Raw genomic sequence first — 26,339 nt, 5'->3', positions numbered from 1 at the left:
TACAAGTCTTTAAAAATGGAAAAGCCATTCTCAGCTCGCAGAGGGAACTGGCCAGGTGGCCAGTTTACATGCCCCAAGTTTAGGCTAATATTCACCCAAGGACCATTAACATTTGAATTGCCTGGGATGAAACACAGATCCTGGTTTCCCCACCCAGATATCTCTGAAATTGAAACAGAAATTTGCCATTTTTAACAAGCTCTCCTCATTCACTGCCCGCCCTCCTAAAATGATGTATTCCACCCCATGTCTAAGAGCTCCTGTGAGTTCAGTAAAGTTGGTCATCAGAAGGAAGTACACTCTCTCTTCCGGAAAGCCCACCTCCACAGGTTCTCCTTCCCACCCTCACTTGCAGAGTAATGAGAAAAGGCATGAACTGGACCACTGCTCAAGGTCCTTTTCAGCCCCAGCTTTTACCATCACTTAAACCCAAAAGTACTAGATGTCTCCGAAGCAGACTAAAGGGACAGTCACGGGGGTGACACTCACTCCTGAAACTACGGAAGTGACCGTCCCCTGTGCCTAAGGCATGGTGCTGGCCACTGGGATTATAAGCAAAGGCAGGCAGGGTCCCCACCCTCAAAAAGCTGGGGACACAGCCATCCTTTTATGAAGTTGTTTGCGCAACAAAGTTGATTTCTGAGTCATATAAATCTGTCGGAAATATATTTTCAAGAACAGAAAGTACAGACAACAACAACTAGCAACCATTAGCTGGCAAGAGAACTCAGAAGAAAGGAAAGCAAGTCTTTTCCTCCAAAGACAAACTAATACAAGAAACCTGATTACTTCCCCCTTTGAATGATTAAGATGTGCCTTACTGGCGTCTAAAGAAGTATTCAAAGCTAGCATCTGAGCAGATTCTGAGCAAGTGGACCCAAATTATTTTTCAGATAGGGTTCCACACACCTTAAGACAAACCAAAAGGACAAGTTAATTGTCCCAGAGAGCCCAGAAACAACCCTATATCCACATTTGGGGAGAAAATGATCATTTGGGGAAAAAAATGTGAAACACATTCCTTATCAGTTGAAACTGACTTAAAGGGAGGAAACCATACAGTTTCTTCTTTTAAAGAGCAACATTTGCAATTTGACTCACTTGCCCTATTTTTCAACACCCAAAGCTGTCACAAAGGCAGACAGCCCCAGGTTTCCATGGCTGATGAACCACATGGAGAGCTGGACTTGCAGGCAATCCACACAATGAACAATTAAAGAAGCTGAAGCAAAGAGAGCAGAGGAGGTGGTCTCGAAAGAAGACACAGAGGCAAAAACGAAGAGAAAAGGCAGCCTACCGAGAGTCCAAACCAAGGGAATCAGACAAAATACAGATCAAAGGCTTCCTACTTCCCTACACCCATCCGGCCCTGCCGGGAAAGGTCCCTCCAAGGAACCAGGCCACAAAGCACCCAGCATAGGTAAGCACCTTATAGATGATAATGTTCGTTGATTTCCAGGCAGAAAATCTGCAGACTTACTTATGGATGGCTCTCTTATGCCAAAATTGCTCAGCTCAGATTAGTAAGAAATCTAGTCACTAGTGTGTAGTGCGTGTGCACTCAGTTGTGTCCAACTCTTTGCAATCCCAGGGACTGTAGCCCGCCAGGCTACAGAGGACTGTTCATGAAATATCCCAGGCAAGAATACTGGAGTGAGTTGCCATTTCCTACTCCAGGGGATCTTCCCAACTCAGGGATCAAACCCAGGTCTACCTGCATTGGCAGGCGGATTCTTTACCATTGGGCCACCTGGGAAGCCAGAACTACGGTGAATTAAGAGTAAATACCTAATGATTACTCAATCCTCCTCCCTGGGCTCTAGGAAAGTCAACCTCATTTAAAGGGCCAACCTGAGATTCAGAGCTTATAAATCAGAAAAGGAGGGGGAAACTAAACGTATGCCCACAGCCCAGGGTTCAAACTCCTTGACTCAGCACTGGCAGCTGCTACCTTCTGGCCTCAAAGCAACTGAACATGCCCTGCAGGTGTCCACCTTCAGCCTCCACTCACAGGCCTCATTCTGCTGGAAGGCGGTCACCCAGTCCAGGCCATCTACCAAAACCCTGCAAGACCCACTCAGAAGCCACCTCCAGAATAGCTTTCTCAGAGTCTCCAGACAGGATGAATGATCCTCCTCCCACTGCATTACAGTTGGATCTCTAGTGTAACAACATAATACATACTGCTTCTATTACTGTACACTCATTTCTGCCGCCCAGACAGGCTAATGGCTCTCTAAGAACAGGGACTACAGAGGAGGGAGCTAGGATGATGATATTAATAATGATGCCGATGATAGTACCCTGAGATCCTACTATGTACCAAGCACTTCATATGCATTTCTTAATCTGATCCTCACAAAAATATAACGAAGTATTACTTCCTTCACTTGTAAAATAAGAAAAGTGAGGCTTAGAGGATAAGCAGTTGCTTACAAATAACAGAGCTGGTCAGCGGTAGTGCCAGAGTTCATACCAGGCCTGGCTGATCTCTGGTGGCAAGATGGAGAAGGGGTGGGTATTCCCTGGCAATCCAGTGGTTAGGACTCCGCATTCTCACTGCTGAGGGCCTGGGTCCAATCCCTGGTAAGGAAACTAAAATTCCACAAGCCTCATGTTACAGCAAAAGAAAAGGTGGGAGGTGTTGGGGGGTGCTGGTGAAGAAGAGGCATTTATGTAACTTGCTCACAGTCACAAACAACTGTAAAGTGGTGGAACTACGGTTAGACAGACCCTATGCCTGAGCTCCAAGTATTTTGCACTGTCTCCCCTTTTTGGGTCATTCCATAATACAGAGTCTTACCCAAAGCAGGTGCTCAGTGTTTGTTGAATGACTGAACAAATGAAATATTATACAAGTGCTGTCTCTGTCCTTCAACTTCTCCCATGCTATTTTGCATTTTTATTGCTTTGAACATGTGTGCACAGTCCATCCTTGAAGTCCAATGCACCAGCCAGTCATAATGCTGATGCTTAAATGGTGATGATAACTAACACTGACTGAGGGCCCACTGAATGCCAAGAGTAGTTCTAGCTTTTTGACCCACATTAATGGGTTCAGTCCTTAGAACTGCATGAGACAGGGAATATTCTCTCCAATTTGCAGAAAGGGAGACTGAAGCACTAAGAATTTGAGTAATTTAGTGCTAGGGATGTAAGGTACAACACAATAAGTAGAGTTAACGTATATGCTGTATATCAAAATTGAATCCTAGGAACTCTCATCACAAGAAAAAAGGTTTGTTTCTTTAATTTTGTATCTAAATGAGATGATGCATGTTCACTAAACTTACTGATGATCATTTCATGATGTATGTAAGTCAAATCATTATATTGTACACCCTAACCTTATACAGGACTCTGTATCAATTATATCTCAGTAAAAGTGGAAGAAGAAAATAATAATTTGAGTGATTTGACCAAGTTAGTGGTCTAAGTGAAGGAACTGGGATTCAAACCCAGCCTGACTACAAAATTCATACACTTGACAACTATTTCGGTCTCCTTTGCATCTGCCAAAGTATCTGTAAATATCTCTCAGTTCAGTTCACTTCAGTTCCTCAGTCATGTCTGACTCTTTGTGACCCCATGGTCTGCAGCACGCCAGGCCTCCCTGTCCATCACCAACTCCCAGAGTCTACCCAAACCCATGTCCACTGAGTTGGTGATGCAATTCAACCATCTCATCCTTTGTCATCCCCTTCTCCTCCCACCTTCAATCTTTCTCTGCATCAGGGTCCTTTCAAATGAGTCAGTTCTTCGCATCAGGTGGCCAGAGTTTCAGCTTCAACATCAGTTCTTCCAATGAATATTCAGGACTGATTTCCTTTAGGATGAAGCGGTTGGATCTCCTTGCTGTCCAAGGGACTCTAAAGGGTCTTCTCCAACACCACAGTTCAAAAGCATCAGTTCTTCAGCCCTCAGCTTTCTTTATAGTCCAACTCTCGCATCCATACATGACTATTGGAAAAACCATAGCCTTGACTAGATGGACCTTTTTTGGCAAAGTAATGTCTCTGCTTTTTAATATGCTGTCTAGGTTGGACATAACTTTCTTTCCAAAGAGTAAGTGTCTTTTAATTTCATGGCTGCAATCACCATCTGCAGTGATTTTGGAACCCCCCAAAATAAAGTCTGCCACTGTTTCCCCATCTATTTGTCATGAAGAGATGGGACCGGATGCCATGATCTTAGTTTTCTGAATGTTGAGCTTTAAGCCAACTTTTTCACTCTCCTCTTTCACTTTCATCAAGAGGCTTTTTAGTTCCTCTTCACTTTCTGCCATAAGGGTGGTATCATCTGCATATCTGAGGTTATTGATATTCCTCCCAGCAATCTTGATTCCAGCTTGTGCTTCCTCCAGCCCAGTGTTTCTCATGATGTACTCTGCATATAAGTTAAATAAACAGGGTGACAATATACAGCCTTGACGTACTCCTTTTCCTATTTGGAAACAGTCTGTTATTCCATGTCCGGTTCTAACTGTTCTTCTAACTGTGCTTCCTAACCAGCACATAGGTTTCTCAAGAGGCAGGTCAGATGGTCTGGTATTCCCATCTCTTTCAGAATTTTCCACAGTTTATTGTGATCCACACAGTCAAAGGCCTTGGCATAGTCAATAAAGCAGAAATAGATGTTTTTCTGGAACTCTCTTGCTTTTTCAATGATCCAGCGGATGTTGGCAATTTGATCTCTGGTTTCTCTGCCTTTTCTAAAACCAGCTTGAACATCTGGAAGTTCACAGTTCACATACTGCTGAAGCCTGGCTTGGAGACTTTTGAGCATTACTTTATTAGCGTGTGAGATGAGTGCAATTGTGCGGTACTTTGAGCACTCTTTGGCATTGCCTTTCTTTGAGATTGGAATGAAAACTGACCTTTTCCAGTCCTGCGGCCACTGCTGAGTTTTCCAAATTTGCTGACATATTGAGTGCAGCATTTTCACAGCATCATCTTTTAGGATTTGAAATAGCTTAACTGGAATTCCATCACTTCCACTAGTTTTGTTCGTAGTGACGCTTCCTAAGGCCCACTTGACTTCACATTCCAGGATGTCTGGCTCTAGGTGAGTGACCACAACATCATGATTAACTGGGTTGTGAAGATCTTTTTTGTACAGTTCTTGTGTGTATTCTTGCCACCTTTTCTTAATATCTTCTGCTTCTGTTAGGTCCATACCATATCTGTCCTTTATTGAGTCCATCTTTGTATGAAATGTTCCCTCGGTATCTCTAATTTTCTTGAAGAGATCTCTAGTCTTTCCCATTCTATTGTTTTCCTCTATTTCTTTGCACTGATCACTGAGGAAGCCTTTCTTATCTCTCCTTGCTATTCTTTGGAACTCTGCATTCGAGTGGGTATTTTCCTTTTCTCCTTTGTTTTTCACTTCTCTTCTTTTCATAGCTATTTGTAAGGCCTCCTCAGACAGCCATTTTGCTTTTTCGCATTTCTTTTTCTTGGGGATGGTACTGATCCCTGTCTCCTGTACAATGTCATGAACCCCTGTCCATAGTTCACCAGGCACTCTGTCTATTAGATCTAGTCCCTGAAATCTATTTCTCACTTCCACTGTATAATCATAAGTGATTTGGTTTAGGTTAGACCTGAATGGTTTAATGGTTTTCCCCACTTTCTTCAATTTAAGTCTGAATTTGGCAATAAGGAGTTCATGATTTGATGATCATGATCTTCAGCATTACTGGTCAGGTAAATATCTCTGGACAAACTGAAATAACACTCTCATTTTCCTCTCGTATCCTCTGCCCCCAAAGCCTCCTTAATCATGTCATCAAGATCAACAAAAAAGTGTTCAACTCCTTTACAAAGCCATTCTCTCAGTGCACTGTGATGCTCTAAAACTTTTTTGGCCAAGCACCATGGCGTGCTCCAGATCCATAAACATAGAGTAACTACATCAGTTACGAAAGAAAAAGCACGTTTCTATTCTGCAGAGACACATTCCTCAAACTCCGCAGGCTTGTTAAAAGCCACAGAGAATACTTTTTAAGAAGAGATAGGCCCAGAAACGGGGTAGAAAGCTTCAGTGATAGCCACGGTTGTCCTTACAAGATATATTCTGTCTGAAATTGCTGAGATTAGAGGGACTTCTCTGGTGTCTGTGGCTGAGACTCGGAGTTTCCAATGCAGGGGGCCCACACTCAATCCTTGGTGTGGGAACTAGATCCCACATACTGCAACTAAAGATTTTGCCTGGCGCAATGAGGATAGAACATCCTGCACGACACAACTAAGACCAGCACAGCCAAATAAGTAAGTAAAAAATTTCTTAAAAAAAGCAACTTTAGCTAGGAGGGTCAGAGAAGCATCTCTGAGGAAGTGGCTTTTGAGCAGACTGGACCAGAGTGAGGGCACTGTCATGCAGGCATCTGGAGGAAAGGTGATCCAGGTATTTTGCATGTTCAGGAACAACCAGGAGGACAGAGGGTCAAGTGTTAGGTTCGAAGGTCAGAAAGGAAGGAGGGCAGACCTGGTTGGTAACATTGGTCAATTCTGGGTAGCGGGTGTGTCTTATGTTCTGAATTTTTTAAAATTTAAATAAAAAACAAAACTGAAATAAAGACAGACAGATGTAAAATGTAGCAGCTTGGTTGGCAAAAGGATAAATGGGAGATCTACCCATTGTGGAAGGCCCTGTGTGGGATCAAGGTGGTCATTCCTGCAGGACAGGTATGTCCCCTCTGTATAGTAGAAGGCAGGGGGTTAGAATCCAGCCCAGCCCAGCCCCATCCCATCCCGCACATCTCATGAAGTCAGAGTCCTTGAATCAGAGTCAGATCAGAGTCAGAATCAGGATGGAGGGGCGCTAGGACCCAGTCCAGAGATCACAGAGACCAGGTGATCCACTGAGGCTGCCCCCTCCCCACCCAGTGCACACCTGGCTACTTGGTCAAACATCCTTTCATGCACAGCCCACATGCAGGCCAAATCCTTTTCAGGGACTTGCCTGGTGGTCCAGGGGCTAAGACTCCACACTCCCAATGCAGGGGGCCCGGGTTCAATCCCTAGTCAGGGAACTAGATCCCACATGCCACAACTAAGAGCTCATATGCTGCAACTAATACCTGGCGCAGCCAAAATAAATAAGCAGTAATAACTTAAATAAATAAAACTGCTGAGGTCAAGTCTATTATCAGTGGAGACGCCATAACTAATCAGATACCAATTTCTATTTATTAATTTCTTTAGCAAACATCCTTCTTACCACATCGCTCTTGAGAAAGCCAGCTCTGTTGTCAGCAATGCTGTGGTTTGCAGGGCTCCTTCTGGGCCCAGTAACCTGCCCGTTCATCCCGTGAGCTTCACAGTGTGTCTGAGAACTTCAATACGTGACCAAAGACATAAACTCGACACTACCACTATACTTTAAACACAGCCCTTTCCCAGGCAACCATCATTTTCACTTTCCATCAAGAAGCTCCCGTCCAGGAAAGTGCAGAGGAAAAAAAAGAATAGGAAAGAAGCCACTGCTGTTTCCAATGAAAGGAAGGGAGCAGGGGGGTGCAACCCTTCAAGCTCCCTGTGGCCTATGGCTGCTGTGATCCTTCCCCTGGCTTGGGTGGGTCAGGAAACCCCGGAGAATGCCACTTCTGGGAACAGTAAATCACTGCACCTGTGCTCAGGCTGTCCACACATCTGCTTCATGGCCAGCCCCCCTAACCTGCCCCAGTACACTTGCCAAAACTCATACTCCCAGGAAGCCCAGGAGGTTTCCACTGTGTTTGAGGGCCCCTTTCCTCTTTCTATGATTCTACATGTTTGCAAACTGACTCGATCTTCTTTCTTTTCCTAGATGTGTTAAAGGGTTCCATTTTGAGTTGAGCAAAGAGAACTTAAAGCAAGGAAGGAGAAGAAAGCACTTTTCCAATCCCCTCATCAAACCACTGGGCTGTATTTAGGAAATATAGCCTTGTCAAGGTGAAAATGTCTCAAGCTTTAGGTATTTTACTACTCGGCAAGACAAGATCCCAGAAACTCTGTCGGAAGACCCTACAGTAACATGTGGCTATCTATTACACACCAGCAGGAAAGGAGCTTCAAAGGCCACTCCATTTCATCCTTACAGCAACCCACAGAGGTATATTGCCCTCTATTTCGAAAGAAACTGAGGCTCAGAATTGCAATGATTTGTTCATGTAGCTAATTAAGTAACAGCGGGATCTGAAGCTGAAGCTAACGCCACTGTCACTACATCCTGGCTGCTTCCATAAAGTCTTATAAAAACCGAAAACATTAACTGGGGCAAAGCATAGTCACCAGTAGTATGTTCTTTTTAAAATTATTATTATTATTATTTAATACTTCCCTAAACTCTATGACAATACAGCTACCTACTTAAGTTACCCTATAATAATAATCGGTGTCCTATGGGGGAACATTATTTTCTTCTGCACATATTTGGAACAAAGCCATCTGGCCATTAAGATTTATTATTCTCAATACAATAAAAAGAATATAAAAAAATAGATATCCAATCTGCAAAGCACAGTTCACCAAAAAGAGACACATGTACTCACCTTTCAAAAGTGCGACAGAGAGCTGGTCAGTGTTCAGGTTATTGACATATTTCCCCAGGTAGGTATTAAGAACCCAGGCTACAAGACCTTCCAACATGACTATATCCTCAAGACAAGGTGTTTAAAACTCATGGATTATTCTTTATTTCTCTCTCTCATGGTCACAGGAGAATCTATGGAAGAAGAAAAAAAGAAAATGAACAGAAAAACCAGACAATTTTTCCAAGATGATATCCTACTCTATCTGTCCTGAAAGTAGATGGATACAAAGCACAGATTTAAAAAAACATGGGGTGAATGTTCACAGCACCACCATTTACAATAGCCAAGAGATGAAAGCAACCTAAGTGTTGTCAACAGATGAATGGATAAAGAAGGTGTGGTTTGAAGGTGTGGAATACTACTCAGCCATAAAGAAAAGGAAAAGGACTTCTCTGGTGGTCTAGAGGTTAAGCAATGCAGGGGACGCAAGTTCAATTCCTGGTCAGGGAACTAAGACCCCACATTCCTCGGAGCAACTAAGCCCACATGCTACAAGTGCTAAAGCCCACGTGCTCTGGAGTCCCCGGGCCACAACTACTGAGCCCACATACCACAACTAGAAAGTCCACGTGTCTCAACATGAGATCCCGAACAACACAACGAAGACGCCACGTGCCATAAAACATGATGAAGCCAAATGAATAAATATTTTTTAAAAAGAAGGAAAATATTGCTATTTGCAGCAACATGCATGGACCTAGAGAATCAAACTAAGTGAAATCAGACAGAGAAAGACAAATACTATATCATTTATATGTGAAATCTAAAAAAATAATACCAATGAATCTATATATACAACAGAAACAGACTCACAGACATAGAAAATAAACTTACAGTTACTAAAGGGGGAAGAAGGGAGGGATATTAGGAGTATGGGATTAGCAGACACACAGTACTATACATAAAATAGATTTAAGCAACAACGATCTACTGTGTAACACAGGGAACAATATTCAATATTGTATAAGAACCTATAATGAAAAATAAACCGGAAATATATATATTTAGAACTGAATCACTTTGCTGCACACCTGAAACTAACTTCAATTTAAAAAAAAAAACAATGATGAATGGGAAGCACTGTTAAGATGCCACCACTAGTGAATGGAAGGCCAAGACATTACAAACTGATGCAGCTGCGAAAAATGGTCACTTATAAATTAACCAAAAATTACCTACAATTCAAAGTTGTGCATCTTTTTGATGTAACTGATCATGAAACTGATTGCTTTTGGTGACTGACCTGGGGACTAGGCTGTCCTGATCAGAGGTTCTATCCAGATGTGATCTGGAAACATCTAGAGTTATTTCTGAATATTATGACTGGGGGCTGGGGCGGGGGGCGGTTGGGGGGCGGTGGCTGGAATTTTGCAACTGGTACCTTGTGAGAGGAGACGGGCCATGGAAGCTGCTGAACTCCCTACAATGCACAAGACAGCCCTTCACAGCAAAGAATTATCCAGCCCAATATGCCAACAGTACCAAGGATGAGAAACCCTGTCCTAGATTAAAGCAAAAATGGCCCAAGTGGGACTTTCCTGGTGGCGCATTGGATGGGAGTCCGCCTGCCAATGCAGAAGACACAGGTTCAAGCCTTGGTCCAGGAAGATCCCACATGCCTCAGGGCAACTAAGGCCATGCGCTACAACTACTGAACTGTGCACTACAACTGCTGAACCGCCGTGCCTAGAACCTGTGCTCCTCAACAACTGAAGCCACGGCAAGGAGGAGCCCTCACACTGCAACGAAGAGTAGCCCCCAGCTCCCTACAACTAGAAAAGCCCAAGAAAAGCAACGAAGACCCGAGTGTGTTAAGTTGCTTCAGTCGGGTCCAACTCTTTGCAACCCCACAGACTATAGCCTGCCAGGCTCCTCTGTCCATGGGATTCTCCAGGCAAGAATACCGGACTGGACTGTCATTCCCTCCTCCAGGGGATCTTCCTCACCCAGGGATCTAACCCAAGTCTCTTATGTCTCCTGCATTGGCAGGTGGGTTCTTGACCACTAGTGCCACCTGAGAAGTCCAACGAAGACCCAACACAGTCAAAAAAACAAAAAAAATAGAAAAATGGCCTAAGAGATTGGATCAATGAACTTCATATTCTGCAAAGATCCTCTTAAACCTCCTGAAATCAATTTTGCAAATTTATCAGGATCATCTGTAAAATGATATAAATGGAAGGGAGACAGTAGTGGTTTATCACTGTTCTTAAAAGTCCTAGAACTGCATTATTGGTACTTAGACACCAGCTGACACTGATACCTTAGTAATTATAAACACCAGAAATCTTCTGGTTCACATCCAGTACTGATTTATTACTGTCCACCATAATAACTGGTGTCCATTAGCATTACAAAAAATAATTTTTAGTATTCCATAAAATTAACATAGGGAACTTGAGACATAAAAGTTTAAACGGATATCAAGATTTCTCAGCTAGTAGATCCCAGTTAGAATTAGATGTGTGCTCCACATCTTGCTCTGAGCCAAGCATGTGGGACACCGGCCCACCAAGCCTGAGGCTCCAGGTTTGCTGTGGCAGGCATCCCACTTGGAAATGGCCCTTTCCGGATCCTTTCCAAGCACTTTGCCCCACCTCCAGTGATTCATCTTAGTGCCAGAAGACACTCTTAGGCCAACTGAGAGGCCTCCACCCACCAAACACCCCCCAAACACAAAGCTCTTTAAGAGTTAACCTGCAGGAAAAATTGTTTTTTATTCGTCAGCAGTGTTCTGCATTTCCAGATTAAATTAACTCTTATTTGTCAACAATGACAGTAAAAACATATAAGAAAATAAATGCTTTGCTGTTGTTTAGTTGCTAAGTCATGTCTGACTCTTTTGTGACCCCACGGACTGCAGCCCCGCCAGGCCCCTGTGTCCATGAGATTTCCCAGGCAAGAATACTGGAGTGGGCTGCCATTTCCTATTTCAGGGGATCCTCCTGACACAGGGATCAAAGTCGAGTCTCTTCAGTCTCCTGCACCGGCAGGCAGATTCTTTACTACTGAGCCACCTGGGAACACTTCTTTCCAAAGATCTTTTGTAAAGCACATTTTATGTAAAATTACGAATCTGCTAAAAATTATGGGGTACATTTATTTAAAGAAGAGATTACAAGAACAAGTTTCTTAAAATAAGAATAAAGGAAACACTTCTTCATTATAACTTTAAACGAGTAAATCTTTGAAAATAAAACATGAATCTGACTAATCTAGTCTAACTATGCAAACTCCAAACACACTTAAACAAAGAGCCAAAGTCGGAGTACTCTCTAATTTTGAAGTAACTGCCATTGATTCTGGCCCTAAATGCCAACAAACTCTGAAGTGCCAACTACAAGTGCTCTCTGAATAGGCACAAAGGGAAACAACTATCAGTGTGTACACAAGACATGGCCCTGTTCTACTTCCCCTGAAGGTGGAGGAAGGCAAAGCCCAGATTAAAAGAAGATGGGGTGAGAGGCACTATAAAATGCCCTGGGCAATAAATAGGTTAAGGCCCAAGCCAGACGGCATCCATTAACTCTGCTAAGCATCTAAACCAGGCTTGAGGCCACTTCAAGGATTCCCTTAAGGAATCCGGTGTCAGGAAGGGCCCCCAGGCTGGCCAGAATCCTAAAGTGCTTACACCCCTGTCCATCAGGACTTCTCGGCAGCTGCCTGGCACTAACCCCCCTCCTGGCCTCCCCTAATTGGTGGGGCAGGTGACACTGGAGATCAGTACTCAGTCCACGGGCGGGCAGACAGCTGGCCATGACCTTGAGCCAGGCCCCTCCCTCGAGGGGCGGCTGGAGTCCTAAGTAGGAAGGTCTGGCGACAGGAGCGGAGGCGGCGGGGCGGAGGGTTGCCGGCACAGGGAGCTCGGAGATCAGCGGGCGGAGAGGGGCGGGGGCCAGGCCCGGGGCCCCGAGGGAAGGAAACAAACCGGGAGGCCAGGCTCCCCCCAGCCCGTGCGCCTCCTCTCTGCTAAGAACCCTAAGCCCAGCTCCGGGGGACGGAGACCCCACCTACCAGATAGAGCCAGGAGGGAACAGCTCCAGGTGTCCCCAAGCCCCGGGAAGGAGGGGCTCAGCAGGGCATGAGCCCGGAGGGCGAGGGGCAAAGAGAGATTTGAGGCCTGATGTTCCCAGCCCAGACCGTGACCCCCAAAGGCTGAAGAAGGGGGTGGTTAAGATCCTCTAGAACCCTGACTGGAGATCCTTCTTGGGAACAGGTAGCGAGGCTCATACACGGGGCTCTCGTGTGGAGACCAAGGCTCCGGCGGGGAGAAGCGGGTTAACACCCCCTTGATCCCCAGGCACCAGGCTGCCCCGACCCTGGAGAGGATGCGGGGTCTGGCGGGGGCTCGCACTCCCCAGGACACGGACGCCGGAGTCCCGGAAGGCTCAGGACGTCCGAGCGTGTGGCTAGGGTGCCCGGAGGGGCTCGGACGCGGGGGTCCCGGTGAGGGTGGGACTCTCGGGGATGTCGAGGGCTCGGACGCCCCAGGACTTCACCAAGGAGCTCGGAGGGCCCGACGGTGGGGTCCCCAGGCTCCCCGCGCCGCGCCCGCCACGGGCGGGCCCGGGCCTCTAGGTCTGAAGCAGATCCCGAGCAGCCGACCGCGGGCCCACGCCCACCCTGAGTCCCCCGGCCCTGCTCGCCTCCCGGCGCCGCCCCGCCTCGGCCCGTACCTGTCGGTGTCCGGACCGCCCGCCCCAGCCCGGCACTGCGCGGCGCTTCCTCTCCGCGGCTCCTCAATGGCGCTGGCCGGCTGCACTCAGGCCCGCCCCGACCCGACCAATCGAGCGAGCGACTCGCCGGCGCCTGGCCAGCCGAGCGCCGAGTCATCGAGGAGGCGACGCCGGCCGCCCCCTCCAGAGTTCGCAGGTGCTGGAGCCCAATGGGGAGAAAGGCCCGTATAGCCTCATTTTATAGCATGTGGGTAAACCGAGTCCGGGGGAAGGCTACAGGTTGAGATGATAATATTTAGGACAGACTGGCCTGCAGTCGGTTCGGCACTTAGCAGTCCAGGGGTCTGTTAAAACATAATTCAGACTTTGCCACTTGCCTGCTTAAAACTGCTTCCCCACCACACTTAAATTAAAACCCATTCCTCAGAGAGCCAAAACCAAGATTCTAATGAATTTGTTCCACTCCGATTTTTGCTACTCTTTCCTGGGCCCGCTCTGCCCCCAGCATCCTCCAGTTCCTACCTTTGGACCTTTGATTTCGCATCTCTCTACTTAGGATGCTTTTACAGAAACCACTGCTGTTCAGTGGGAGTATAATGCAGTTGTTGTTCAGTCGTGAAGTCGTGTCCAATTCTTTGCGACCCATGGACTGCAGAACGCCAGGCACCTCTGTCCTCCACTATCTCCCAGAGTTTGCTCAAACTCATGTCCATTGAGTCAGTGATGCCATCCAACCAATCTCATCCTCTGCCACCCCTCTTCTCCTTTGGCCTTCAATCTTTCCAAGTATCCGGTCTTTGCAAATGAGTAGGCTCTTGGCATCAGGTGGCCAAAGTATTGGAGCTTCAGCTTCAGCATCAGTCCTTCCAATGAACACCCAGGACTGATCTCCTTTAGGATTGACTGGTTTGATCTCCTTGCAGTCCAAGGGACTCTCAAGAGTCTTCTCTAGCACCACAGTTCGAAAGCATTAATTCTTCGGCAGTAAGCTGCATACTAAATTTACTTGGTACATTTTTTAAAGGGAAAACTAAAAGGTGAAATTAATAATATATTTTATTTAATCCAACATGTTCTAAATATTATCATCTCAACCTGTTCAGTTCAGTTCAGTTGCTCAGTCATGTTCAACTCTTTGCAACCCCATGGACTGCAACACGCCAGGCCTCCCTGTCCGTCATCAGCTCCCGGAGTTTACTCAAACTCATGTCCACTGAGTGGGTGATGTCATCTCATCCTCTATCATTTCCTTGTCCTCCTGCCTTCAATCTTTCCCAGTATCAGGGTCTTTCCAAAATGAGTCAGTTCTTAACATCAGGTGGTCAAAGTATTGGAGTTTCAGCCTCAACATCAGTCCTTCCAATGAATATTCAGGATTGATCAACCTGTAACTAACAGGAAAAGTATTATTAATAAGACGTTTTGGGGACTTCCCTGGTGGTCCAATGGCTAAGGCTGCACCCCCAGTGCAGGGGCCCTGGGTTCGATCTCTTGTCAGGGAACTAGATCTCACATGCCACAACTAAGTTCACATGCCACAACTAAAAACCCCACATGCTGCAACTAAGACCTGGTGAAGCAAAATAAATAAAAAAATTTTTTTTAAAAAGAGCCACTGTCAAAAAAAAAAAAAAGACATTGGTATTCTAAATCTGGTGTGTATTTTACACTATGGCAAGTCACAATATAAATGCTGCCTTTCACATGCTCGATAGATGTATCTAGCTACAGGGCAACTCTGAATAACCATATAGCCCACTCTTCGTTTCAAACATTCCATCTCAGAGGATTTCCCTGCTGTCCTATCTTAAGTTCCCCTCATCCATTATCCTGTTATATTATCTTCACAAAATATAATGCTGTCTGAAATGAGATTATTTTATTTACTTGTTTATACTTAAAGGAAATCAGTCCTGAATATAATTGGAAGGACTGATGCTGAAGCTGAAACTTCAATACTCTGGCCACCTGATGCAAAGAACTGACCCATTGGAAAAGACCCTGATACTGGGAAAGATTGAAGGCGGGAGGAGAAGGGGGCAACAGAGGATGAAATGGTTGGATGGCATCACCAATTCAATGAACATGAGTTTGAGCAAGCTCTGGAGGTTGGTGATGGACAGGGAAGCCTGGTGTGCTGCAGTCCATGAGGTCGCAAAGAGTCGGACACAACTGAGCCACTGAACTGACTGACCCACATCTTTTCTTCCCTCACCCTAAATGTTCCCTGACAGCAGAAATTGTGTCTTTTTTCACAAATGTTTCTTCAGTACCTAGACTTGGCCTAACACAGGAAGGACTCAATGAAGGTGCTGTGAATGAATGAACAAATGAACAACTCATTTTGGATTATCACCAGAAGGACAGGAAGAACAACTCAGGCTCATAAAAAGTCAGAAGATGCAGGACGCAGGCTGGCAAGGTTGCGGGTATCTGTTCACCATAATAATTATGAACCTTCAGGATGCTAAGCTAATGAAGGTGCTTGTGGGCTGACTCACTCCTAAGGAAAACCTGGGTTCCTGTGAGGTGGGGTCAACCCATCAGAATCTCAACACTGGGTGTCCTCAGAGGCTGAGGTTTGGGTGTAAAACCCCAAACTCCACAGAAGGCAGAAGGGAAGGCACCCCTCAGAACTTTTCTCAGAATCCAGATATTCCAGCCCAGAGACACCTGGCTGTACCTGAGGAGTTTGCGCCAGGACACCATTCCTTCAACCAGTGTCACTGAGAGTCATCCATCTCACCATACGTTTACCACACAGCCATCTCATTCCTGGGTGTTTACACAAGAGAAAATCAAAGCACATGTGGGGGCTTCCCTGGTGGCCCAGTGGCCAACAATCTGCCTGCCAATGCAGAGGACATGAGGTTCAATCCCTGGTCAAGGAAGATTCCACGTGCCTTGGGCAACTAAGCCCATGTGCCACAACTACTGAACCCCAGGAGCCCTAGAACCCGTGCTCCGCAACAAGAAAAGCCACCGCATTGAGAAGCCCTCGCACCACAATGAAGAGTACCCCCCCCCCCCACTCACCACAACTAGAGAAAGCCCGAGTGCAGTAACAGACCCAGCACAACCAAATAAATAGATAAATATCCCTGCCCTCCTGGAGATTACATACCAGCAGGTGACGAGACACAGCCAAAAAGCAAAGTCAGCATAAAGCATGCAGGAGTGGGATGGTGATAGGCACTAAAGAAATAATACAGGGAAGCAAGGTGGGATCGAGGGGGGTACAGTCTTAGCTGGAGGTCTTAGTGGGAAGAACTGGCTCCCAGGGATACAAATTCAGGGAGTCTGGAGGAGGACCCAGCTCCCCGAGTGATGAGTTTGGAAATGTAGAGCTGGTCCAAAGTCCACATTGTACAGAAGGGGAAACTGAGGATTAGGAAGGGGAAGGAACTGACTCAGGATCACAGAGAGACCACAGGACGAGGCAGGACTCTGCTGCCGGCCTGAAACCTTCTGCATGATGACCGCAGCTCACCCTCCACCCACCCGCTGCTTGTTATGGGGGACCCAGGGAACAGAGAGGTCGGTCAAAGGTAGGCCTGGCAGAGGGGAAAGGGTTGTGCTGGCCACAGGGAAGGTCCTCCAACAGTCCCCCATCCATGCTGTGGCCCCCAAAGCTGCAGATTTCAGACACATGACAGGTGAAGGACTGCAGGAGATGGGGAATGTCCCCTAATCACCATCCAGGCTAGACCCTGGGGTGCATATTGGCCCAAGGGGCAGGTTTTCTGGGGCAGGCAGATTTGAGAGGCCCTCCTCTGTACCTCCCAATAAAGGCCTCTCCCCACCTGGCCTCCAGATGGTCTAGACCAGATGGGGTGCAGACAGACAGTTTTGGGACCCCAGAGACAAGACATGAGGCCAGGAGGTTGGCTTCAGGACCCAGGGCAAGATGTTGGGGTTTGTTTCCTGAATGATGGCAAGGGTCTGAGTGTGGCCTGGCCTGAGAGTTGGGAAACTGAGCTTCAGTTATTTTATCTCCATAATTGCCCTGGGAGATAGGCAAGGTACCCATTATCCATGCCATGCAGAGGAGGCACTGGGCCAGCTGGGTTTGATACTCATCTGAGGAGTTGAGTTGGGTGGACAGTTTGTTTACTGTAGGGGGCTTCTGATAACCAGCTCTTTAGAATTTCCTCTCTCTCCAGGGACTTCTTTGCCCTGCCTGGAGCTCCATATTCAGAAACCAGAAACCAGAGTAGCATCTGGAAAGCCAGGAGGCTGCTTGGGGCAAACCTAAAGGTTAAGAGTCTATATGTAGAATAGATAGCCAGTGGGAGTTCACTGTATGATGCAGGGAACACAAAGCCAGTGCTCTGTGACAACCTAGAGGGGTGGGGTAGGGAGGGAGATGGGAGGGGGTTTCAAGAGGGAGGGGACATATGTATATGTATGGCTGATTTATGTTGATGCATAACAAAAACCATCACAATATTGTAATTATCCTCTGATTAAAAATAAAATTAAAAAAAAAAGAGTCGTGGGATTGCACCCTAGCTTCACCTATAACTTGCTATGTGAACTTGGAGCAGTCGCTGTCCCTCCCTTCACCAAAGCCTCAGCTCAAATACCAGCTCCTCAGAGAAGCCTTCTTGAACCTCCCCTTGCAAACTATCAGTACTCCCACTTCTGTCTGTTTCCCATGTGGTTTCACTTCTTAAACTCACCAATGGCATAGCACTCACACATATTTCTTCACATAGCCCCACCTAGCATGCCAGCTCCAGCAGAAACCTTCCTTGCCTTGCATTCTGTTGCATCCCCAGCACACACTCACACACACACACACACACACAGAGCAACTAGTATTTATTGAGCACTTACTATGTGCCAAGACATAGTCCCAAGTATTTTATAGATAGTAGTTCATGTAATCCCTTATTCTGACGGAGATATTTTAACCCCATTTTAGAGGTAAGGAGAGTAAGGCACAGAGCAGGTCATTAATTTGCTTGAGGTTACACAAACAGGAAGTGGCGGAACCAAGATTTACACCTGGAAAGGTGGACTTCTAGCGCTCACAACTCTGGACTTCTTGACTTCTGTGCCAGTCCATCAAGGTGCTCCCTAACAACGATGCCTGAATGTAAACTCAATGGAGAGGAATCCAAAAGTTTCTTCCTCCTATCCACACTGGCCCTACTTTAGTAAAACCACTTGCTCCATCTGAGTTAAAGAAAATAAAGAGGCAGGAGGGGCTTCATGTGGCCCATTTTGATCAGTTAACTCATCAGGCTGGTGGCTGCCTTCAGTTGCTTCAAATTTCCCCACTGTGATGTTGTGATTTATAATAAGAAATACACATTTGATCTTCATCCTTCATCCCTGGCTCACAACTCTGAAAATCTTTAAAATTTCCCAAATGATAAAAGCAGTGGAGCATCTTTTGTTCACATAGCTGTTCTTGTGTCCTCATTTCTGAAAAAGCTCCAGAGCCATAAAGGCAAAACCTGGGTCTTATTATTCATATCAAATCCCTTTCAGTCACACCTAAGTTTCTGTCAGTAGGTGGCTTTTGGAAAGCCCCCAGGAATGGGGGCTGGATACCAGAGGAATGAACCATGTGATCAGAGGCTTGGGACTTTCAACTCCAACCATTTACCTCTGGGTTGGGAAGAGGGGCTAGAGGTTGAATCAATCACCAGTCAGTCAAGCGTGCCTGTTAAGGATGTCCATTAAGGATGTCCATAAAACCTCAAAATGATGGGGTTCAGAAAGCTTCCAGGGGAACTTCCCTAGTGGTCCAGTGGTTAAGAATTTGCCTGTCAGTGCAGGGGACACCAGTTCAGTCCTTGGTCCAGGAAGATCCCACATGCCTTGGGGCAACGAAGCCCGTGTGCCACAACTACTGAAGCCCGTGCACCTAGAATTCATGCTCTGCAACAAGAGAAGCCACTGAAACAAGAAGCCCACACACCACAACTAGAGAAAGGCCCACACACAGCAACGAAGACCCAGCGCAGCCAAAAATAAAGTAAATAATTTAAAAAAAATTTTTTTAAAGCACAGGTAACACCTGAACCTGTGACTGGTGTGTGAAATTCAGGCAGTCTTGTGGGAGGGAGCCCTTAACCTGTGAGCTCTAGTACTACTTCCAGGTGGAGAGTGTCAGAATTGAGTTACACTGTAGCACACCCAGCTGGTGTCACTGAATCTTTTGGTGTGGGGGAGGGAAAAAAACCCCACATTTGGTGACCGTGTCAAGAGTATTGAGAGTACAGGCAACACGTGGGAAGAGTTTTCCTTTATGCCTCTCACATGACATCACCTGTTATTACCCCTATTGTATAGAGTGAAACTGAACCTGGAATGGGAACTTAGGAGGCTCCTGCATAGCAGAGGCCTGGGAAATGTGCAGTGAGAGCTGTCAGGGCTGTGGCCCCTTGGAAGCAAACAGGGCATGGGCAAGTTAAAGGAAGGGGAGTTGGCAGAGGGCAGCAGTAAGAAAATCCAGGGAGCTGGCTAAGCACACAGGGAGAAGCCACGGGGAGGAGCTATGGGGACAGGGAGGGTGTGGCTGCAGCAAAGCAAGCTGAGAGAGTGGATACGGTTAGAAGCCACTGGAAGGGTGTGTGGAGGAGGGAATACAGCCGGCCAGTGCTCTCCTCCCACTCTGTTCCTGCTACTGCCTTCCCAAGGGCAAACCCTGCTGGAAGCTGGAAGGCAAGAGTCTGGCGATTCAGTCTGAAGAGGATACAGAGCTGGGTGGAAAGAGGACTGGAGGAGTGGGTGGAGAACAACAGTTACCCAGACTAAGCTCATACTGCTCCTTGCACAACAGGCCAATAAATTGAGAGACGAGTTATTGGGGCAAGGAATAGCGACTTTATTCAGAAAGCCAGCAGACCAAGAAGATGGTGGACTAGTGTCCCAAAGAACCATCTTTCCCAGGTTAATGCTCAGGCCTCTTTTATACTACAAGGGGAGGGAGTCTGGTGGGCTGTTGCAAACCTCTTGGTGCGGGAATCCTTTGTTCTTGCAACTGGCCATGTAGGTCCTGTCACAATGTTCCCATAAACCTCCAACAAGACAAATGTTATTTTATGTTCTGCAACTTTTTATCTCTATATGAATGGAAAAGAGTTATACCATTAAAGATGAGGGCCCCAAGAATGGGCCATCATGTATATTTCAGTAGGCAACATTCTCAACTTATAGCAAAAGCAATAAAATACAAACCTAAAGTAAAAGAAACAGATCCAGTTAAGGAATCAGATTTGTTCTTCCCTGTTACACAACCAGCACATCCCTGGTGTCTTTGCTTCCAATCTTCCCTTTCCTAGTCATCTTCCCAACATAGCCAGAACAAGAGGGCTTTAGGAGGGATCAGCCCACCTCCCAGTAACCAAAGGGCATGAGAGCCACAGACAGGATTAGCATCCCAGTCCTGACAGCCCCACTTTCCACTCACCGCCCCCCCCCCAACACCTGGAGACATCTTTCCAAAAGACAGGTCTGGCCCTGTCTCTGTACTGGCTATAAGTTTGCATGAGTCCTTTGCCCATTGCCCACCTTAGCAGGAGAGTGGAAACCCCCCATCTGTCTATTCTCTGTGACCAGCTTCATTTTCTTCAGATAGAAAGGAAACAGACTTTGTAGACTTTAAGTTGAAATTTTTTAAAGAAAGTTTGGGAATAGGCTATTTTATTTTATATGATTTTGGCTGTACCGCATAGCACGTGGGATCTTAGTTCCCCAACCAGGGGTTGAACCCAAACCGCCCACATTGAAAATACAGAGTCTCAACCACTAGACCACAAGGAAGTCCTCTCTCAGTCGAAATTTTAATGTGGCTTGGATGTGTGCATGAATCCAGTTTTAGAAAACACTACTACCCATTAATTATGGCCCAGCCACAGTTAATGAGCTAGGTGTACTGTACTTAAGAGCAGTACTCAAAAAACATGAGTGGGAATGAGAGCTCTATCCTGGAATGCTGACTGGTGCAAAGAAAAAGTAGATGAGATGCTCTTAAGAAACATCTAATACTCTAATACTCCTAACCTTTGTAGGAGTATTGTGTGTGTGTTTGCTTATTGTCTCTCTTCCCAACCTTTTGCTTTAGTAGTTGCTGTATCCCAGCACCTAGAGCATCTTCAGCCTGCCATGAAGTAGGAGCCCGGGAAGCACTTATCCATTCAAACTCTGGGAGCTGGCAGGATGCATTTGTGCTACTTAAAGCCGTGAAGCTGTGTGGGGCTTGCAGGGGAGGGGGTGGGAGATGGAGAAGATACAAAGAGTTGAGATGAGGAGGAAGCAGCAAAGGAGGCAGAAGGAGCCCCTGAGATGACAGGAAAGCCAAGGGAGTGTGTGCTCCTGGATGCAGGCAAGGAGCATGTTTCTTGGAAGGAACTGGTCACTTGCATCAAACACTGCCCACAGAGGAAGTGAGAGGAGCCCTGAGAGTCTTTGTGAATTGAGCATCAGGGTTAGTGTCAGCAACGACCTGGCCATTAAGAGTTCTAGTGATGAGATGGACACAGCTTCAATGGAGTGAGCTCAAGAGAAAATGGGAGAAGATAAATTGGAGACAGCAAATGTCGATAGACATTTTCAATATTGTCAATAAACAATGTCTTGCTGTTAAGAGTAACTGGGAACTGTTTACGATAGCAAAGACATGGAAGCAGCCTAAATGTCCATCGACAGAGGAATGGATAAAGAAGATGTGGTACATGTATATAATGGAATATTACTCAGCCATTAAAAAGAATGAAATAATGCCATTTGTAGCAATGCAGATGGGCCTAGAGATTGTCATACTGAGTGAAGTAGGTTAGACAGAGAAGGAGAGATATCATATGATCTCCCTTATATGTGGAATCTAAAAAGAAATAATACAAATGAATTTACAAAACAAAAGGAGACTCACAGACTTAGAGAGCTTATTGTTGCCAATGGAGAGGATGGGGAGAAAGGACAGTTAGGGAGTTTGGGATGGACGTGTACACTCTGTAATATTTAAAGTGGATAACCAACAAGGACCTATTGTACAGCACAGGGAACTCTGCTCAATGCTATGTGGCAGCCTGGATGGGAGGACAGTTTGGGGGAGAATGGATATACGTACATGTATGGCTGAGTCCTTTGCTGTCCAACTGAAACTCACAACATTGTTAATCAGCTATACTCCAGTACAAAACAAACAGTTTAAAAAAAAAAAAGAAGAAGAAAAATAAAAATAAAAAAAAAGAAGAAGAAGAAGTAACCGGGAAATCTGACAGTAACTGGAGAGAGAATTGTTTTCAAGAAGGTTTTTGCTGTTTGTAATTGTAATGAAATTGCACATTATATAAAATCTGCCATCTTAATCATTTCTAAGTGAACAGCTCAGTGGCATTAAGTACAGACACACCTCATTTTATTGCACTTCACTTTATTGCACTTAGCAGATACTGAATTTTTTACAAATTGAAGATTTGTGGCAACCTTGTATGTCCGACAAGTCTATCCATACCATTTTCCCAACAGCGTTTGCTTACTTTATGTCTCTGTGTCACATCTGGATAATTCTTGAAATACTTCGGGAATTCCCTGGCAGTCCAGTGGTTAGGACTCCATGCTTTCACTGCCAAGGGCCTGGGTTCAAACCCTGGTTGGGGAACTAAGATCCCACAAGCCACGCAGTGCAGCTAAAAATATAAAATAAAATTCTTTAAATATTTCAAACGTTTTCATTATTATTATGTTTGTAATGGTGAAATGTGATCAGTGATTTTTGATGTTACCATTGTAGTTCTCAGGGGGCATCACAAGCCGTGCCTGTATAGATGGCAAACTTAAGGTTGTGCGTGTTCTGACCGCTCCACTGACCAGATATCCTCCCCCGTCTCTCTCCCTCTCCCTGGGCCTCCCTATTCCTTAAGACACAACGATATTGAAATCATGCAGTTAATAACCCTATGATGGCCTCTAAGTCTTCAAGTGAAAGGAAGAGTCACACGTCTCTTGGTGCTCCATGCTGAGTCCCTCAGTCGTGTCTGACTCTTTTGTGACCCCGTGTACTATAGCCCGCCAGGCCCCTCTGTCCATGGGATTTTCCAGGCAAGAATATTGGAATAGGTTGCCATTTCCTCCTCCAGGGGATCTTTCTGACACAGGGATCGAACTGGCATCTCCAGCACCTCCTGCATTGGCAGGGAAGCCCCACACTTCTGTCATAAAACAGAACCTAGAAATGATGAAGCTTAGTGAAGAAGTCATGTCAAATGCTGAGACAGGCAGGTAGGCCTCCTGTGCCAAACAGTTAGCCAAGTTGTGAACGCAAAGGAACATACTTAAAGGAAATGAAAAGTGCTACTCTAATGAATACACGAATGAGCAGAAAGTGAAACAGCTTTATTGCTGAAATGGAGAAAGTTTTGGTGGTCTACATAGAAGATCAAACCACCCACAACATTCCCTTAAGCCAAAGCCTAACCCAGATCATGGCCCCAACTCTCATCAAGTCTAGGAAGGCTGAGAGAGGTGAGGAAGCTGCAAAAAAAAAAAGTTTAAGGCAGCAGAGCCTGGTCCAGGAAGTTGAAGGAAAGAAGCCATTGTTATACCATAAAAGTTCAAGCTGAAGCTGCAAGTTACCCAGTGGATCTAACTAAGATAATAAATGAAGATGGCTACACTAGACAACAGATTATCAGCACAGATGAAAAAACCTTCTGTTGAAAGAAGGGGCTTCCCTGATGGCTCAATCGGTAAAGAATGTGCCTGAATGCAGGAGACACAGGAGACGCAGGTTCAATCCCTGAGTAGGGAAGATCCCTTGGAGGAGGAAATGGCAGCCCATTCCAGTATTCTTGCCTGGAAAATCCCATGGACAGAGGAGCCTAGTGGGCTATAATCCGTGGGATTACAAGAGTCAGACACGAGTTGAGCATGTGAAGGATGGATGGATGGATGGACTGAAAGAAGATGCCATCTAGGACTTTCATAGCTAGAGAGGAAAAGTCAGTGACTGGCTTCAAAGCTTCAAAGGAGACGCTGACTTTCTTGTTAGGGGCTAACATAACTGATGACTTTAGGTTAAAGTCAGTGAGAATTATGCTAAATCAACTCTGTTTGTGTTTTATAAATAGATCAACAAAGCTTGGAGACAGCACATCTGTTCAAAACATTGTTTACTAAATATTTTAAGCCCAACGTTCAGGTCTCTTGCTCAGAAACAAAGATTCCTTTCAAATATTACTGCTCATTGAAAATGCACCTGGTCACCCACCAGGTGATGGGTGCCCTGATGAAGATTAATGTCTTTGTGACTGCTAACAGAACACCCATTCTGTGGCCCGCTGATCAAGGAGTAATTTCAACTTTCAAGTCTTATTATTTAAGAAATATATTATGTGAGGCTCTAGCTGCCATAGATAAGTCCACTGATGGATCTGGACAAAATAAGCTAAGAAGCCATCTGGAAAGGATTCACCATTCTAGAGGCCGTTAAGACCCCTCATGATTCACAAGACGAGGTCAAGATATCAACATTAACAGGAATTTGGAAGAAGTTGATTCCAGTGCTCATGGATGACTTTGAGGGATCCAAGGCTTCTATGGAGGAATAACTGCAGATGTGGTAGAAGTAACAGAAGAACTAGAATTAGAAGTGTAGCCTGGGAGGCAGGCGGGCCTGGGCCGCCATCCGACGGGGCCCCGGGATGCTGCGCCCGCGCTCCGTTGTGGAGCCCGGCCTGGGCCCCCGAGGCGGCTGTAAATGCCAGGACTTCGCTCACCGGCTGGTTCTTGTTTCTTTTTTTAGCAAATGGCGGATGACGCCGGTGCTGCGGAAGGGCCCGGAGGCCCGGGGGGCCCTGGAATGGGAGGCCGCGGTGGCTTCCGCGGAGGCTTCGGTAGTGGCGTCCGGGGCCGGGGTCGTGGCCGGGGTCGGGGCCGGGGCAGAGGCCGCGGAGCTCGCGGAGGCAAGGCCGAGGACAAGGAGTGGCTCCCTGTTACCAAGCTGGGCCGCCTGGTCAAGGACATGAAGATCAAGTCCCTGGAGGAGATCTACCTTTTCTCTCTGCCCATCAAGGAGTCTGAGATTATTGACTTTTTTCTGGGAGCGTCCCTCAAGGATGAAGTTTTGAAGATTATGCCCGTGCAAAAGCAGACCCGTGCTGGCCAGCGGACCAGGTTCAAGGCATTTGTTGCCATCGGGGATTACAATGGACATGTCGGTCTGGGTGTCAAGTGCTCCAAGGAAGTAGCCACTGCCATCCGTGGGGCCATCATCCTGGCTAAGCTGTCCATCGTCCCCGTGCGAAGGGGCTACTGGGGGAACAAGATCGGCAAGCCCCACACGGTTCCTTGCAAGGTGACTGGCCGCTGTGGCTCCGTGCTGGTGCGCCTCATCCCTGCCCCCAGAGGCACTGGCATCGTCTCCGCCCCTGTGCCCAAGAAGCTGCTGATGATGGCCGGCATCGACGACTGCTACACTTCTGCCAGGGGCTGCACCGCCACCCTGGGCAACTTCGCCAAGGCCACTTTTGATGCCATTTCCAAGACCTACAGTTATCTCACTCCTGACCTCTGGAAAGAGACGGTGTTCACCAAGTCTCCATATCAGGAATTTACTGACCATCTTGTGAAGACCCACACCAGAGTCTCCGTGCAGAGGACCCAGGCCCCAGCTGTAGCCACCACATAATTTTATAACATAATTTTACAAAGAGAATAATAAAGTGAATGAAACCAGAAAAAAAAAAAAAAAGAAGTGTAGCCTGAAGATGTGAGTGAATTTCTGCAATCTCATGATGAAACCTGAATGGATGAAGACTTGCTTCTTAAGGATGAGCCAAATAAGTGGTCTTTTGAGATGGAATCTACTCCTGGTGAAGATGATATGAAGAATACTGAAATGACAACAAAGAGCTTAGAATCTTACATAACCATAGTTGATAGAGCAGCTGTAGGGTCTGATAGGATTGACTCCAATTTTTAAAGAATTTCTACTGTGGTTAAAATGCTCTCAAACAGTTTCGTATGCTAGAGAGAAATTGACCATGAAAGGAAGAGTCAATCAGTGCAGCAAACCCCATTGTCATCTTCTTTTTTTAAATTGCCACAGTCACTCCAACCTTAGGCAACCA

General features: G+C 46.2%; 2 protein-coding genes across 7 annotated transcripts in view; one reads left to right on the top strand and one right to left on the bottom strand.

Moving 5' to 3' along the window:
* Positions 1 to 13,349, bottom strand: part of VPS13D (vacuolar protein sorting 13 homolog D) — a 267,732-nt gene extending 254,383 nt beyond the window's left edge. For all 5 annotated transcript variants that reach the window (XM_043485295.1, XM_043485297.1, XM_043485298.1 and 2 more), the window contains exons 1-2: positions 13,252 to 13,349; positions 8,534 to 8,706 (exon numbers count right to left, since the gene is read on the bottom strand). In XM_043485295.1, the coding sequence (XP_043341230.1) occupies positions 8,534 to 8,630 (97 nt within the window). In that variant the 5' untranslated portion in view covers positions 8,631 to 8,706; positions 13,252 to 13,349. The remainder of the gene's footprint in view (positions 1 to 8,533; positions 8,707 to 13,251) is intronic.
* On the top strand, positions 5,153 to 25,943 carry LOC122452013 (40S ribosomal protein S2-like). Of its 2 annotated transcripts, XM_043485301.1 has the most exons (4): positions 5,153 to 5,164; positions 13,865 to 13,871; positions 16,206 to 16,210; positions 25,013 to 25,943. In XM_043485301.1, exon 4 carries the CDS (start codon positions 25,016 to 25,018, stop codon positions 25,895 to 25,897), a length of 882 nt encoding a protein of 293 aa, XP_043341236.1. In that variant the 5' UTR covers positions 5,153 to 5,164; positions 13,865 to 13,871; positions 16,206 to 16,210; positions 25,013 to 25,015; the 3' UTR covers positions 25,898 to 25,943. The 2 variants fall into 2 exon arrangements, with proteins under 2 accessions (XP_043341236.1, XP_043341238.1); XM_043485303.1 differs by lacking the exons at positions 5,153 to 5,164; positions 13,865 to 13,871; positions 16,206 to 16,210 and adding an exon at positions 19,490 to 19,494.
* The last annotated feature ends 396 nt before the right edge of the window (positions 25,944 to 26,339 follow it).

The sequence above is a fragment of the Cervus canadensis genome, chromosome 13, assembly GCF_019320065.1.
Source record: "Cervus canadensis isolate Bull #8, Minnesota chromosome 13, ASM1932006v1, whole genome shotgun sequence".
NCBI classification, from domain to species: domain Eukaryota; kingdom Metazoa; phylum Chordata; class Mammalia; order Artiodactyla; family Cervidae; genus Cervus; species Cervus canadensis.
This window is presented reverse-complemented; position numbering and strand designations above follow the sequence as displayed.